This window comes from Neomonachus schauinslandi, chromosome 12 (genome assembly GCF_002201575.2).
Source record: "Neomonachus schauinslandi chromosome 12, ASM220157v2, whole genome shotgun sequence".
Classification (NCBI taxonomy): domain Eukaryota; kingdom Metazoa; phylum Chordata; class Mammalia; order Carnivora; family Phocidae; genus Neomonachus; species Neomonachus schauinslandi.
The window spans coordinates 14,524,939-14,540,366 of record NC_058414.1 but is presented as its reverse complement, the minus strand read 5'-3'; the positions used below and the strand labels follow the sequence as shown (position 1 = coordinate 14,540,366).

Genomic DNA, 15,428 nt, shown 5'->3' with positions numbered 1-15,428 from the left:
AGTAAAGCAGGGTAAAAATGTTACTATGAGTTAAAAGACACGAATAAATATTAATAGATTCACTTAAACATGAGTTTGAAAGAAAGTTTCCATTGCCTTCCTTTAAAAACAAAGTAAACAAACGAAACACAAATCTTGGGTTTTGCTAGCAGGTGGCTGTCCTCATTCACCTCTCAGACAGGTGCCGGACTGAACACAATTTAACCAAGAACACATGGGAGGCAGCTCAGAACACTCCGGAGGCAAAGGCGGTAAGCCAGGGGCTGAAAAGGACTTTCCCACCAAGCTTTCTCTTGATGCTACTTTAGGTGTCTTCACAGCACTGTGCCCGCCCTGACTCCCCATCACTGCCTTCAGCTCCCTTTCCCTCCACTGGAACGTAAGCTCCAGGAAGGCTTTGCTGTTCACGGCCGCGTGTTCCCAGTACCGGGCAGACCGCGGCTCGGGAAACATCCGATGCATAAATAAACACACAGATGGACAGAATATTTCTATTCCTGGCTCACAGGGCTTAAGAGAAAACTCTGCTCAAGCATCTGTCAGAAGTTGAGAGTGGGAAAAACGTATCTGACCATCAAGAAGGCTCAAAAAGGAAGAGATCAAGTAAAGAAACGAGGGACTCCATAGGTGACTGCATTTCCTTGGGCATAAGAAACAAGCCACGCTGTGTTCATAAATAACTGCATATTGTAAATGAAGTGGCACACATTTACCGTACACTCCGCTGGGCACTGGAGCGTCAGGTTGGACAGAGATGCAAAGAGGGGCCACGCAGATGCTGCTGCTGACGGCAGGAGAGAGGGGTGGAGGGAAGGTGTGGAAGCAGCACGCAGTCCCCCCCTCCCCCCGCCACAGGGAGCGCAGGCTCCGGGGAGGCTCACAGAGACGCAGTAACACCCAGGGCCAGGACCGGGGGCAGCGTGGACAGAGGGCCGTGCGCAGAGACACGGGACATGGGCTCGGGGGCGGGGCTCTTATAAAAAGCTTCACAGCAGAGGCGGCATCTGAACTGGGTGCAGCATGACCAGTAAGCGATCCCCAGGAAACCTCACCTCCCACCCCACCTATGTGACCTCCCTGCCGCGGTGCTCCACTCTAACGTACGGCCGAGAATCTTCGAGAATCCTCGCTGTGGCCTATGAGACATCGGTGACCTGCCCTGCCTGCCTGGGCAGCCACGCCTCCCTCACACCCTGCTCCCGCCTCCACTGTGATCCCTCCGCCTGGAATGCTACCCTCACTCCCTACCCTCCACCCCTGACGAGTGCTTCAGGCGATTACTCCTTGGACCCCACACCACCCACTCCAGGTCCCAGGGAGCCCCCTTGCGGCAGCCCTCACGCTTCTTCCCAACCAGTTAACGACTCCACAGCCCACGACCCCGTGGCTGGGGCCTGGCTACTTGTGTGTGTGTGTGTGTGGGGGGGGGGGGGGGGGGTTGCAGTACCTATTTCTTTAAACAGATGAGCAGGCAGAAAAGGTTTCAGGAGGAAGATCACTGGGCTGTGTAGTTGCAGTAGTCATTTACCAACAACCAGCCGGTTAATACCAGGACAACCAGGTATTACTATTACCAGGGAAATAATAGCAGGAGCTGGTCTGGGCATTTTGATTTTTGACTTAAATTTTTGTGTAGAATATATATTTAAGTGTGTGTCTCTGGTTGGAGAGTAACAGCTAAAAGGGAGGAAAAAGTGCTGATCACAGAAATCAATGCTGGGGGCCGGGGTGGGGGGAATCCTGAACCACACATAAGAAAAGGAAAGAACACCTTATTTTAGAATTACAGTGAAATTAGGGTGGAGTTTGAAGAACACAAATCATGAAAATGAGGAAGTGAGAACACAGAAAGGTCACAATGAGGAGGAAACTATTAATTCGATTACTTAGAAGCCTCCTTTGACAGTTATGTGGCAGAGACAGCCAAACTGTCCCCCAATGTCCTTTACCCATTTCTCGAGTAGTAAGATTTTAGGTGGGTGTGTGACTGCCCAGAATTTAAAGAACCATCTCCAAGTCCCCAGCCTGGCTGGGAGAGCCGTGTGATGGATGTCCCCACAGGGAGGAAACGGCAACATGGTAGCTTCTGGCAATATTCTTTAAGAAGCAAGGCCAGACATCCCTTTGTTTTCTTATTTTTAGTCCTTTCACCCAATCTGCTCCTGGAAACATGAATGGTATTATCTTACACCACGAGCTGAAGGTCATACAAGGTAAGGGAACGAGAGAAAAGAGCCCAGGTCTCCAACTGCGTGGCTTGCCACCAGGACTTCCGTGGGCCAGAGAACTAAACTGCTACTCTGTTGAAGCCACTGTTATTTGGGGATTTTTCTCACCCATAGCTGAACCTATTCTGAACACTTAGAAAACTCTCCATTCGTTTTGATTAAAAACACGATTTACCTTATCTCTATACTGTCATGCCCATTAATCAATCATCATTATACACAATGGAATTTTCTTACCTACTCCTTACCCTTCTGGAATGATACTAGACCAGAGACAGGATACCCATGTGAGAAGTAGACAGTGAAAGGAAACAGCAAAAAACATGAAGTTCAGAAGACCTGGGACCATTCCACCAAAAAGTTACTGAGAAACCAACGGAGTGCCTTGATCACACGAGCTGCGAGAGATAGAGACGGACAGTTTGCGGCACAGCGAGACCATGTCGCGCACAGATAAACAAGAAAATGTAATACGAGTGGATAGGTAGAGCGTTTAGAGAAGGAGAGTGTGAATAAAGATGAGTATACTGCCTAAATTAGTTTTTACTGAAAGGTATCTACAAATCAATTTTGTACTTGGAAATTTACCGACACTTCAAAGTACCATTCAGAAGTTTCCAACAAAACCATCCCCCCTTCTCTTGAAGATCTGCGAACATACCTGCCTCCAACCACACAGACCTGGTAGTCTGCAGGCTCACCTGAGCTAAGACAGGAGCCACTTGTTACATGGGGCCATTTAAATTTAAATTTAAAATGCAGTTCCCCACTAGACATGTGGCTGCTGCTACCTTGTCAGAGCAGCACATTTTCATCCCTGCAGAACATTCTATAGGATGGTGCTGCTGGAAGCTCTTAGGATATCATCAAAAAGGACAAGTCCTATGAGAAGAAACATCTAAAGGCAAGTCTGAAGTCAAGAAGGGTCTGGAATGCAAGCAGATGTGTCACACCAAGCTCAAACATAATCTGAGTCTCTGAAATTTGAGTTTCACAGATTTTTTAAATGTTTTATGTCTAGTTTCTAACAGTACTGAAATTATTCTTTTCTCCTATATGAGAAAGCAGAGACTCTAGAAATCTCTAGAAATTCTGAGTAAAATGTAAAAAGAAAATATTTCTGGTACAAAGAATTTTTCTATTACTGATACAAGTGAAGCATAAAACCACGTTTCCCTAGATTCTTGAATGTTCCTGGGCCACAATGCTCCCTCTAGAGGAAAGAGTAGCGAAACTAAGATTTTTAAAGTCCAGAGGAGGGAGACAGACACAGACACACACATGGAAAGGGAGAATCATAGTAAAAATAAAAGTGGAAAGACAGAATAATGACAGAAATTGAGCAAAAAACGATGCAAAAGTAATGTTTTAATTCTCCTTTTCCTGATTTAGTGTAAAGGCAAGGAAAAGAGTTAGAGATTTGGGGGTAACTAACCAGAGCCTGATCAACTATAAATTAAATAAGGATTTCCACCCAGCCTTGACCCTGCCATCATTTATGAAGTCTTCTTACACGGCATTAATGGGAATCTGTAAACATTGCATCTCCCAGCTTTATTCCCACAAATTCGTAACTACTGCTGCCTTGTAAATGCCATTAGATATGAGAGAAATCATAAATTCAGGTATAAATTCCCAAAGCTGCAGAGCCGACATTCTGCTTTTAACTATTCTAGGCATAAGGAAATGAGATTTGTAAATGAAAACTAGTACCTGATGATCACGCCTGGAAATTATAGAAGGACAGTTTAATAGCTTAAAAACTGATGTCTTTCATGATTCCTGCAATACTAAGGGATATACTTTTTAAGATTTATTTATTTTACTTTATTTTTTATTATTATTTTTTTAATCAGAAAGAGAGAGAGAGCACAAGGAGGGGGAGTGGCAGGCAGAGGGAAAGGCAGAAGCAGACTCCCCGCTGAGCAAGGAGCCCGATGCGGGGCTCAATCCCAGGACCTTAGGATCATGACCTGAGCCGAAGGCAGCCGCTTAACTGGCTGAGCCACCCAGGTGCCCCAAGATTTATTTATTTTAGGGAGAGAAAGGAAAAGAGAAGGAGAGTGCGAGTGCACAAGTTGGGGGAGGGCCAGAGAGAGAGAATCTCAAGCAGGAGCCCCAAAGGGCTGGATTCCAGGACCCTGAGGTCATGACCTGAGCTGACACCAAGTCAGATGCTTAACTGAGTCACCCAGGCACCCTACAATTAACATCTTAAACCTGAAAAGTGATTCCTCACCACTGTGGAAAGATAGGGGACCTGACTTAAGAGATCCAGGTTCTAAGTCTTGGCCCTCTGCCTTATTAGCTCTACATTCTGGGTTGTTTCTTTCAACTCCTGAAGACTTAGCTGGTCGTGGATAAAATGACTTTATCCACCTACCTGTGCTTCTATAGAGATTAAATAAAAATAAGGTACATGAAAGCACAGCGCATGTTATAAAGCACAGCGGAAACTCCATAAATGGTTTTTATTGTCTTTTTATATGGCTGTCAGTGTTAAAATTCCTACCACCTCTGTGTCTCCTTTAGAAGGCATAATTTCATAAAAGCTTATGATTAATTTTGGGATTTACACGTTGTGGTGATTTTAAATCCTGAACTCTGGTCTCTGATAAATACTGCCACCTTGGGAATGCCACTTTCTTAAAGGGCTTCTAATGTGATGGCAGGGTCTCTACAAAGTTTTTGACCAAATATTGATTGTGGGATTTCAATCAATTCAAACTAAGTTTGACTGGGATTCTTGAAGATTTCAACCAGCTGTCATTTGAAATCACCCCTCCTCTCAACAATTACCCAAATCCCGGCAAAGGCAGACAACCAGAGGAAGAGAGAGCTGCTATTCTGCCAGAAGGGAATCATCGACAAGAGAGGGAGGGGATCAACATGCTCTGAATAAAGCCATAAAACCTTAAACACTTCTCATTTAAAATAAAGCGAACACCAAAATTATCACCAAAGCATCTAATAGGACTAAACCTCTATATACTCTTCTGAAACAGAGATTTCTTTGGTGGGGCATTAAAATTTTAAGCTCTTCACTTTATATTTAGTAGAAAACGTTACCAAATTTTCTGAGTCTCTCTCTAGACAAAACAGGTGAACCTGTAACTCATTATCTTCACTTCACAGTTAACAAGCCTGACATGCGTGTAAGGGGGGCAAATCCACTTCGCTTTTTATAAATTGCTAGCTTTTTCAGGGTATAAGTAATACCCTCTTTAATGTGGTTTTACATACCTGAGCAAGGATAAGAATACATTTTTTTGCAAACATACAGATGGATATACACAATGGATCCTGATGAGAATCTCTTATGAAGAAACCTCAATGATCTGTAACATAACAGCTCACCTAGAAAGTTCTAAAAGGGTAGGTTACTGACTTATTTTTAACGGCATGTTTCTACCATTACCAGCTCTAATTCATTTGTTTCAAAATTCTCTTTCAGTGGAAAACATGAGATAACTCTAAAAAAAAAAAAAACTATTGGAAACATAATCGATTTCACTATGCTTCTGTTGAGTTCTTTTACATGCAACTGGTTCTTGTCAGTGGATCACAGAGAATTCTAAAAGGTCTATACGATGCTCTAAGCAAGTTCTATGTATTAGAATGCCATGTGTAGGTCTGCAACTTCCTGATGCTCCCCTTTTAGGGAGAACAGTGTGCTTTCTATTGAACACTACTAGACTGGGAAACTATAAACCAGATGGGTTGAAAGTGTGTGAGAAGCACAAACACGCTGGAATCTGGGAAACCTCTGCACCCGAGTTTCGTGGATGGGAAGGAGCCAGGCTGCTGGTCACAGGTGTGCGGCTGAGGAGTCAACCAGAGATGCCCCGTCCTCCTGGAAACAAATGACGTCTCCTCAAAGAGTGAGATACAGATGAAGGGGCACTGTTCAAAGAATAAGATTCTCACTTTCCCCCCCTAGATTATAGATTCTGTAATGAGAAGAGGGAAACATTTGCTTTTATTTTCAGAGTAAGATGATGAATTTCCAAATTTATTCTTGAGAAAATATCTTAGGACCCAAATTTAAAATGTTAAAGTTTTTCATAAATTAATATGCAGGCCAGATATTTTTTCATTAACTGCAGATTTCGAAAATCCACTGAGCTGAAATTGGTTCGTAATGAATCCAATACATTTATCAACATGGCTGAAGAAGCAATCTATATAAAAGCTGTCAGTTCACAGAAACAGCATGTTCTCAGTCAACTGTTTTTTTAAAAGATTTATGTATTTTGAAGACAGAGTGCGAGCGGGGAGGGGCAGAGGGGGAGGAAGAGGGAGAAAGAATCCGAAGTAGACTCGACCCTGAGTGCAGAGCCCCAGTGGGCTTGATCCTACGACCCTGAGATCATGCCTGAGCCGAAACCAAGAGTCGGATGCCCAGCAGACTGAGCCACCCAGGCACCCCTCAGTCAACTTCGTAATACATATCTCTAAGGGGTCAAATACATTTTTTTGTTTTGTTGATACATACAGCTGACTCCAAAGTACTTTCTATCTGGCCATCCGAATTTAGTAAGACACCTGTAGATGTTAGATCGTGTTCCAAACTGTATGAAGAACCGCGGGAAACAGCACTGGGGGCCGCAGATTGCCCAGTTTCTAGTATATACGTGGTAAGTATCAACTGCATTCAAACAGCAGGCTCAAAACACTTACTAGTTCATAGGCAGCCCTGACTAGAATCTCGTATGTCTTCATTTATTCACTCACTCACTCCCTCACTCACGATGCAACGCTAAGTGTCTAATGAGTGCTGGCTGCTGGGTTTACCAAAATGAGTGAGACAAAACTACCTGTCCTTTAAGAATATACAGGACAGTGGGAAAGAGACTAGTAATTTCTCATCATTATAATGGAATGCAGTACAACAGAGAAATGGAATGCAGTGTGAGAAACACAGAAACAGACCATGTGGCTGTGGAGAGCGGACAGGGGACAGGACCCAAGTTACGGACCTTGAGTCTGGGGCAGACGCCTCTGGCTTGGGCTGGCCTGGGTCTCCCTCCCAGGGCGGTCTTAGGCCCCACTCTGACCCTGGTAAACGGACTCAGACTCCTGACGCTGTTTTTGCTTGGTGGTTGATTGAGTCCTCCACCCGGATTAAACCTTTATTCTAATTCAACCTGGCAGAGAAATGCTTCAGCTGCTCAACAAAATCTCCGCCGAAAGGCCTTCCAATCCTCATCAGAAGGCCCCAGCGAAACCTCCCGCTGTGAGAGCCGCCATCACTCCTTGAACAGGGATGGATGAGCGACAGGAAGACGAGAATGATCCACAGCTTACCAACAAGGACAACTTCTTCACCTGAAGTGAGCGCACGAGTCTGTGACTTACCTTTTCAAGGGGGCAATGGGTACTATCTCGGAGAAAGGGAAGTAAGTTTGATCGATCATATTCAGCATAAAGGCTGATCTGTTTTTCATGGTAGCGCTGCCCCTTATGATGGTCTCTCTTGAAAAGCTTATGCAGATACTAAAAAGAACAAAGGAGTAAACCATGAACATAAAAATAAGAAAAGCAAGACCTGTTTAATTTAATCAGTTCTAAACGGCCTCCATGGAGAGCCTGAGAGAAAAGTGGTTTTCAGGAAAATGTCTCAGTGAAGGAAAAGTGCAAAGAACACCTTCAGGAGACAAGGACAACCTGACTCTCTGTCCAGAACGGCCTCGAGTGACCAGCCATACGACCCAAACAAGTCACCACCCTCTCTGTGACTGAATTTCTTTATCTGCCAAAATCTCACTGGGTCGTTGTGAGGACTGAATGTGCTGCCATTTGTAGAACACTCAGATCCATACTGATACGCCCGGCATACACTGAGCGCCAGGGAAATGTTAATGAGAGCTAACATCCTCACCATCGGCTGCACGGCTTCAGAAATAAAATGCTTGATTAGTGGCCTTCCTGAATCCTAAAACTTCTTGTCTTTTACATAAAAGGGGTACAGTCATGGGATAAGAGAATGTTCTTAAAAACTCAAGCAGCAAGTGCTAAATTATTGTTCATACATTCTGCATCTGCTCTCTGTGAAGTCGTGTTGAGATCCGTGTCTGCCATGACATGCTGCCTCTCCTGGTGACCTCAAAAATCAAGCCAAATACAGACGTTCTGAACCCACTTTCAATACCGATTCCTTTCCCTAGCTGTCTGAAAAAGTTAATGGACCTCAAAGGAAGTGCGGGATTCACTTTCTACTCAGAGGCAAGATTAAGTCTATCAATATATGATGCATACGTTAGAAATTGATGTCCAAAGTGTAGTTCATGCTACCTGGAAACACATACCCCATCACCCACAAGGGGCGGGAAGCCCGACCGCAGCACTCACAGCAAGTACATTCCCACCCAGGGCGAGGAACCGAGCAGCAGTCTGCCCCTGAAGCCGCGACTGTAGATAGGTTCACTGGAGTTGGCCAGCCCCTGTCGTGCCTGGTTACTAAAGAGTCTAGCCAGGCCACATGCACACAGGGAAATGGCTCCTCAGGTCAGCTGGTGGCGTGTCCCCAAGGCCGGGACGGGGCAGAGTGGCCAGGCCTCCATGGCACTCGGACGGGGACCCGGCCTCTGTGCCCGCACTGGGGTCAGCGTGTGAGCCGGACACACGGCGCTGTTTCCCAGAGGGGCATGCAGGCCCGGGCGGCTCTATCCCATCGGCCAAGGCAAATTCTCAGAGACACTGCCCGAGAGGGAAGATGCGCCACCTGAGCAGGGGCCCTGAGTTTCAGCACTGCACTGACGACCCGGGCACACAGACAGATGCCGCCATGATCCCACTCCTGCCTTCCACAGGCCGGACGTCAATGCTTCATCGCCAAGTCCCAAGGGGGCCAGCGGAGTGGCGCCTGCTTGGCTCAGCACATCACCTTGAGACTGCCAATCCCAACAGCACGGCCACAGCATCCGCACGACCGCTGACCAAAACAAAACGGAACAAAGTACCTTGCATTCCTATCCTGGAGCCTTCAAAAGCTTGCCTAAAACTGACATCTGAAGGAAAACGCTATCCCCTGAGCCTCCTCTTGGGGTGCAAAGAGGTGGGCAAAGATACAAGAGCCCCCCCTCGAATTTGAGGCCCACGGTCCTAGTGGACCCCTGAAGCCTTTTCTTGTATCATTTTTAAAGGACAGAGAAATCCCACACTCCTGCTTTATTCCCATGGTGACAGCAATGCAGAGAATCAAAGCAGCCTTCCAAGGCAGTCTAGAACCCTAGGTCTTAACAGTACTACCACCGAGACCAAATGAGAGAAGTGGGATTAGCTAGCGTGAGGGTGAGGGACAGAGAAATGAGGCTTTGTTCGTGCATCCTTCTGAGGTGTCGTAATACAGGGTGTAATTGTATCCCGTGCTGACTGCACAAGCAAGGTGCTTACTCGTAGACACATTTTGGTGGCACAAACACGAATGTGATGACTTTTTTTTTAAACCACAATTCAACGGTGAGTCAGGGTTAAAGTACCTGATCTGTCATTAGTCCCTAGCCCGGCTCAGAGCTTCTGCTGCATTTGACTAATTACGGACTATCGGTGGTCAAACCTCCACGCCGAGGAGTGACCTGAACGAGTCACACCACTAGCCCACACCAGCACTGAAAGGCGGCTCGCCCCCTATGCGGTCAAAAGGGCAAATGAAGACGGTCATGCTCACCACGTGCTGCAACTCTGGTCTGTCTTCTAGTTCTTCCACTACCTTTTTAATCTAGAGAGAAAAGACATTTTTAACCATTGATTTCGGGGGACACGAACATAGCTGCGAGATCTGTTGGACCAACAGCTCTCCTCTTTATGGCTCGGATGCTCCGAGACACCCAACTAGTAACACGTACAAAAACAAAAGACACTCACTGAAATTTTGTCTTCGTTGTCCAAAAGCATGTCGACAGCTTTCTGAAATAAAAAGAAAAAAAAGCGACAGTCACTGACACCTGCTGTGTCAGAAGAGAACCCGCGCACATGTTGCGCATGCTGCTAGTTACAGGTGGGGGGCTTCTTTCCACACACATGGGGCCCTTCGCTTTGCAGCAGCCCTCAACGGAGAGATCTGTAAAAGAATGCATTTTACCAGGTGTCTCCGTCTGAGACCTCTGTGTCTTGCCTACCACTCCCCAAACACGAAACATCCCGTCTACCCGTATTCTAGCCTCCGTGTTGTCGGAGAGATCCCCACAAGTACTCCTGTGACTCTCTGCTTACGGAGCGTGTGCTGGGCCCCGGACCACAAAGTTGAGCTTGGCTTCCTGCCACCTGCACCCTCACTGAATCCCTCTACTGATACACAGATGTAAGGAGGAGAGGGTGGGAGCCAGAAAAAAAACAAGATAGCTGAGGTTTCATGATGAGAGAAAGCTTATGCGCTTGAGGCATTTACTTTGTTCACCATGAACATTCATGCAACACAAAGGAGACTGTCTGTAACGAAAGGTGGTGGGAAGACAGCCCACCAGGCTGAGCGTCATCCTTCATACCCGGGTTCCGCTCCTGACTCTGCTACCACCTAGCTAGCCACTCCATTTTCCCCCCTCTAAAATAGGAGGATGTTAGAAGAGATTATCCTTAAGGTACCTTCTAATTAGAAACCTAGGAGTCCTTAACTTTGGGCATACTCTTGAACAGCAATCAGTTTCAGCTCGTTCATCTTTTCTCTACAGCTACGGAAGCTAAACTCGGCTCTTGAGACACATGGCACAGAGGGCGGGCAGGCATAAGGGGAGAATGGATGTGGGGAAATGTAATTAATTTTTATAGAAGCACTCCATCCTCTTAATCATCTTTTGCAGAGAAGCAGAACCTCTGCACCTGAACTTCTTCAGAACTGCACTAATTCTTTTTAGATGAGTAGTCTCTAAGGACTTAAATCATTCACTATGAAAAACGGGCTAAAGGCATCTTCCAGAAAAAAGAAGTAGATTTAGCTCCTATTTAAATTAAGTTTAAGTTTGTGATGGCTAATCTGTAGCACATAATATATACATAGTACACATGTACACATACATACATAATATAGTGCAAAATATCCTTAAGTGCAATAAAATATGATAGGAAAATCCAAGTAATCCTTCTGGAGGCTTACAGGTTCTACTCTTTAACTAAACCTTCAATTTTCTGAATGAGAAGTACTAGGTTTTATGAACTTCTTTATTTCCATCACTGTCACTTGTTAAAAGCGCATGTGGCATGTGCGCGTGCACACACATACACACGCACGAGCCACTGTGAGATGTGGAGGTCAGGTGCCCTCGTTAGTGAAGCAATCCACTGTCTGAATTTGTCGTACAATAAAGTAACATCGCACATGGCTGAGACCAGTGGAAATGCCACGTGCTACATCTGTGAATGCCAACGAATAAACTCACAATAAATGGATCAAAATAGAAATTTCCCTAAAATTTTAATCCTGAGACATACAATTAAGAGAGGTGAATGAGCCAAAGTGTATGGCTAGTTTCTCTGTTTCTATGAATTATGTCAATTGTTTTACTAAAAAATTACTTCACACACACACACACACACACACACACACACACACACACATACACACACACAACCCCATTCAAAGTTCCATACCGGGGCACCTGGGTGGCTCAGTTGGTTAAAAGACTGCCTTCGGCTCAGGTCATGATCCTGGAGTCCCGGGATCAAGTCCCGCATCGGGCTCCCTGCTCGGCAGGGAGTCTGCTTCTCCCTCTGACCTTCCTCCCTCTCATGCTCTCTGTCTCTCATTCTCTCTCTCTCAAATAAAGTCTTAAAAAAAAAAAAAATTTTGGAACAGTAAAAATAAAGGGTCAGTATTAAACACATTACCTCAGAATCAAAATCCATTAATAAAACAATTTTATCCTTGATAGAACTGAAAAGATTATGCTTGTGGATCAACTGGAAAACATCCTTGTGTCTTAATGTTAAGTATATTTCCAGAGCATTGACATAGTTTTTGTCATAGGTGTACCTGGTAATACAAAATTTTTTACATTAATGTTCATCAACACTTCTAACTGAACACACACATACATGTACAAATCATGTTTTGCAATATGAAAAACTGAAAAATTTCTTTAAATAGAAAAGTCAACTTTATTTGGAAGACTATTCCTTGGGACTTAACTATATGTGACCAGTACGTACTTCTTTCTCAGAGCCTTGCTTCCCATCTCCCCAAAACTTCAGAAAATTGACAATGTTCAAGTAATAAACATTTTCTTTTATAGAAATTCTCAAAACTTCTTCATAGAAATCCATATGCCAGACAAAGACACTATGATCCAGAAAAAAGGAAATTCTTATTCCAGTAATAAAAAAATTCAGTTAAAGTTTTTGTAAGCAGTATTCAGCGGGCAAATGGACTGTATCCCCAAAGCTTATTTGTGAGGGGAGTTTATAAAACTGACACGTTTTTCTACTGAAGCACTGTTTTTCACATTAATTCCCAAGCCAGCTCCTGAAAACCAAGAGAACCTAAATTGTACTGTGAGCCCATTATTAGTACAAAGAATTACCAGTACAGTTAGTACTACAGAGCCCAAGGAATATCTAGACAATGTTTCCAGAAGAAAATGGTCAGTGTGTTAACTCAGAGAGTGACAAACATCCCTGAACTCTAGGCCACTTTGGGGCACCTTTCTTAGTCTTGGCAAAAGATGTGAGAAGATGGGGGAGGGGCGGTGTGAGTTGGTGGGAATGCCAAGGAGGGGCTGAAGCAGGACCCACCTTCCCGAGCTACCCTGCAGTATGCTTCTCTTTTCGCTAGATCGAAGCTCATCTAGGGCATGAGTGTATCCTATCCTTCCCTGAATCCCAGGCATACAGGAGAATGCCTGGGTCACCGAAAGTACCCAGTAAATACGAAAAACATCAACCAAGCTTCCATTTTCTGAGCTCTGACTTAGTGCCAGGCACAGTGCTTAATTAGTTCTTAATTATGACCTCTCCTTTAAGCCTTGAAATCATCCCATAAGCAATGTATACACCTTTCAGAGAAGGACTCAGGTTTGAGACATTAACTGACATGCAGATCCAAGAATGACAGAATCCAGAGCCTCCCTGGGAAACCGATTTTCTTGCATAGTCTGAGACCTGGCGCTCTTCCCTCCCTGAACCACTGCCCCTATGTAGTGCTGCTGACTAGGGTTCCTCTCCTCTGGGAAATAGTCTGCATTACAACTCTACAGTCTCGCACATTTTCCTCACCTGCTACTTGTTCACTGGAGGTTTACGAGAGGACGTTACTAAGGGTGAATATAGGAACACGGTATAGAAGGCTCCCTCCTCTGCGTCCTCCCCATTCAGAGTCTGCTAGATCTAAAAGATGAAAAACTTTGGGGCACCTGGGTGGTTCAGTCATTAAACGTCTGCCTTCGGCTCAGGTCATGATCCCAGGGTCCTGGGATCGAGCCCCGCATCGGGCTCCCTGCTCAGTGGGAGGCCTGCTTCTCCCTCTCCCACTCACCCTGCTTGTTTTCCCTCTCTCGCTGTGTCTCTCTGTCAAATAAATTAATACAATATTTAAAAAAATAAATAAATAGAAGATAAAAACTTTTCACATAGGTCGAATTGGAAAAAGCAGCACTAAATTCTACTCACAGTTCTGCCAGGGTTTTGAGTAAGGTCCTATTCTGACTATCTTTCTTCAGGTGATCCCGAACTGCTTGAACGATTACTGAATTGTTGTACAGATCTCCAGGCCATTCTCGGATCAGAGAGGCAAAACCCTAAACAGAACAAGAGAAGAACACTCCTGAAATAGAATAACAATCCAAATAGTTTAAACAATGCCTAGAAGTATTCATGTAAATAAACAAAATAATTTTATGATTAAAACTCTGGCATGAACGGATCACCAATTTTCAGACTCTGGTTTGGGGGTGGCGAGGGAGGCAGAGAATCACTGCGCACGAGGCCCCATTTACCATTCCTGGAAGTGGGTGGCGTCGGCCGCATCTGCCCTTACGTATTTGATGAAATGCACCAGTAAGAACAGCCCCCTGGTTCTTCCATAAAGCCATGCTGCACACACACACTCTGGCTTTGACTTGCTCTGACCTCAGTCTGGACTAGCTATAACATTCGGACAACACCTTGAATATCCTGAAGATACTGTCCAAGTCGGTCACTCCCCCCACCGACCTTCTGTGCCCTTTGGGTCTGGCCCGTGTGCACAGTGCCTTGTTTCCACAGTGGAGTCGCTGGTACCCCACCTTCAACAAGCTACCATCTTTGTCCTCTTTCCTTTTTTTTTTTTTTTTTTTTGGTCCTCTTTGCATTCTTGCCTCTGAACCTAGTTTTGTTTGGGGGATTTGAGACTTTGGCTGAAGTCTTATCCCCTAGCTGGATCTCAAATTTTGCGGTTCTGATAGAAAACACTAGATCCTCCGATTGGATCCTCTTTCTCTCCTATGGTTGATTTTTGGCCAGGATCCTGGGCAGCCTCTGTCCTCCTGATTCCCGACTTTAGAGCTCATGTTTTGTAACTCAGAGTATGGTAGAGCAGTTTACTTACTGATTCTTGGCAGCTTTTAGAGAAAAACCTTAGATGTATTCAAGACAGCAAACAGAAGTAAAAATCTTCATGTGATCAAAAAAAATTGTATTATTAAGTATCTCAACTAATGCTTTAATAAACTACTATGAATTCAGTTAAGTGACACTTAAGAAATGAAAATAGTGCGGTGGAATGTGCTTCTGTAAAGTACCAAGATTTGGTAAAAAGAAAACCACAAAGAATCAGGAATATAGTCTCTATTAAAGTCCTACCCAAGCAGCCCTGGGAAGGAAGGCAAGAGACTAGAACAATGGGCAACACGTTTTCCATTCAAACTGTAACCTTCCCATGTAAGAGCATGATTGCAGTTTGATTTGAGAGATGTGGGGAGGGGCATCACTAAGTAAAGATGATGTATTTTTTTTTAAAGATTTTATTTATTTGTCAGAGACAGAGAGAGCATGAGCAGGGGGAGGGAGGGAGGAAAAAGAAGACTCCCCACTGAGCAAAGAGCCCGATGTGAGCCTCGATCCCAGGACCCTGGGACCATGACCTGAGCTGAAGGCAGACGCTTAACCGACTGAGCCACCCAGGCGTCCCAAAGATGACGTATTTTATAAAACCAATGAATCAGAACATTAAAATGTTCTTTGAGCCAAAACGATACTTTGGATCAGGTTTCTATTTTAAGACTCTGTAACGTG

At 44.7% G+C, this 15,428-nt stretch overlaps 1 protein-coding gene across 2 annotated transcripts in view; it reads right to left on the bottom strand.

Moving 5' to 3' along the window:
- The window catches only part of VPS41 (VPS41 subunit of HOPS complex), a 181,563-nt gene that overhangs the window by 16,644 nt on the left and 149,491 nt on the right, over positions 1-15,428 (bottom strand). For both annotated transcript variants that reach the window (XM_021703650.2, XM_044919922.1), the window contains exons 18-22: positions 13,827-13,954; positions 12,051-12,195; positions 10,095-10,136; positions 9,898-9,948; positions 7,587-7,724 (exon numbers count right to left, since the gene is read on the bottom strand). In XM_021703650.2, coding sequence (XP_021559325.1) covers positions 7,587-7,724; positions 9,898-9,948; positions 10,095-10,136; positions 12,051-12,195; positions 13,827-13,954 — 504 coding nt within the window. The remainder of the gene's footprint in view (positions 1-7,586; positions 7,725-9,897; positions 9,949-10,094; positions 10,137-12,050; positions 12,196-13,826; positions 13,955-15,428) is intronic.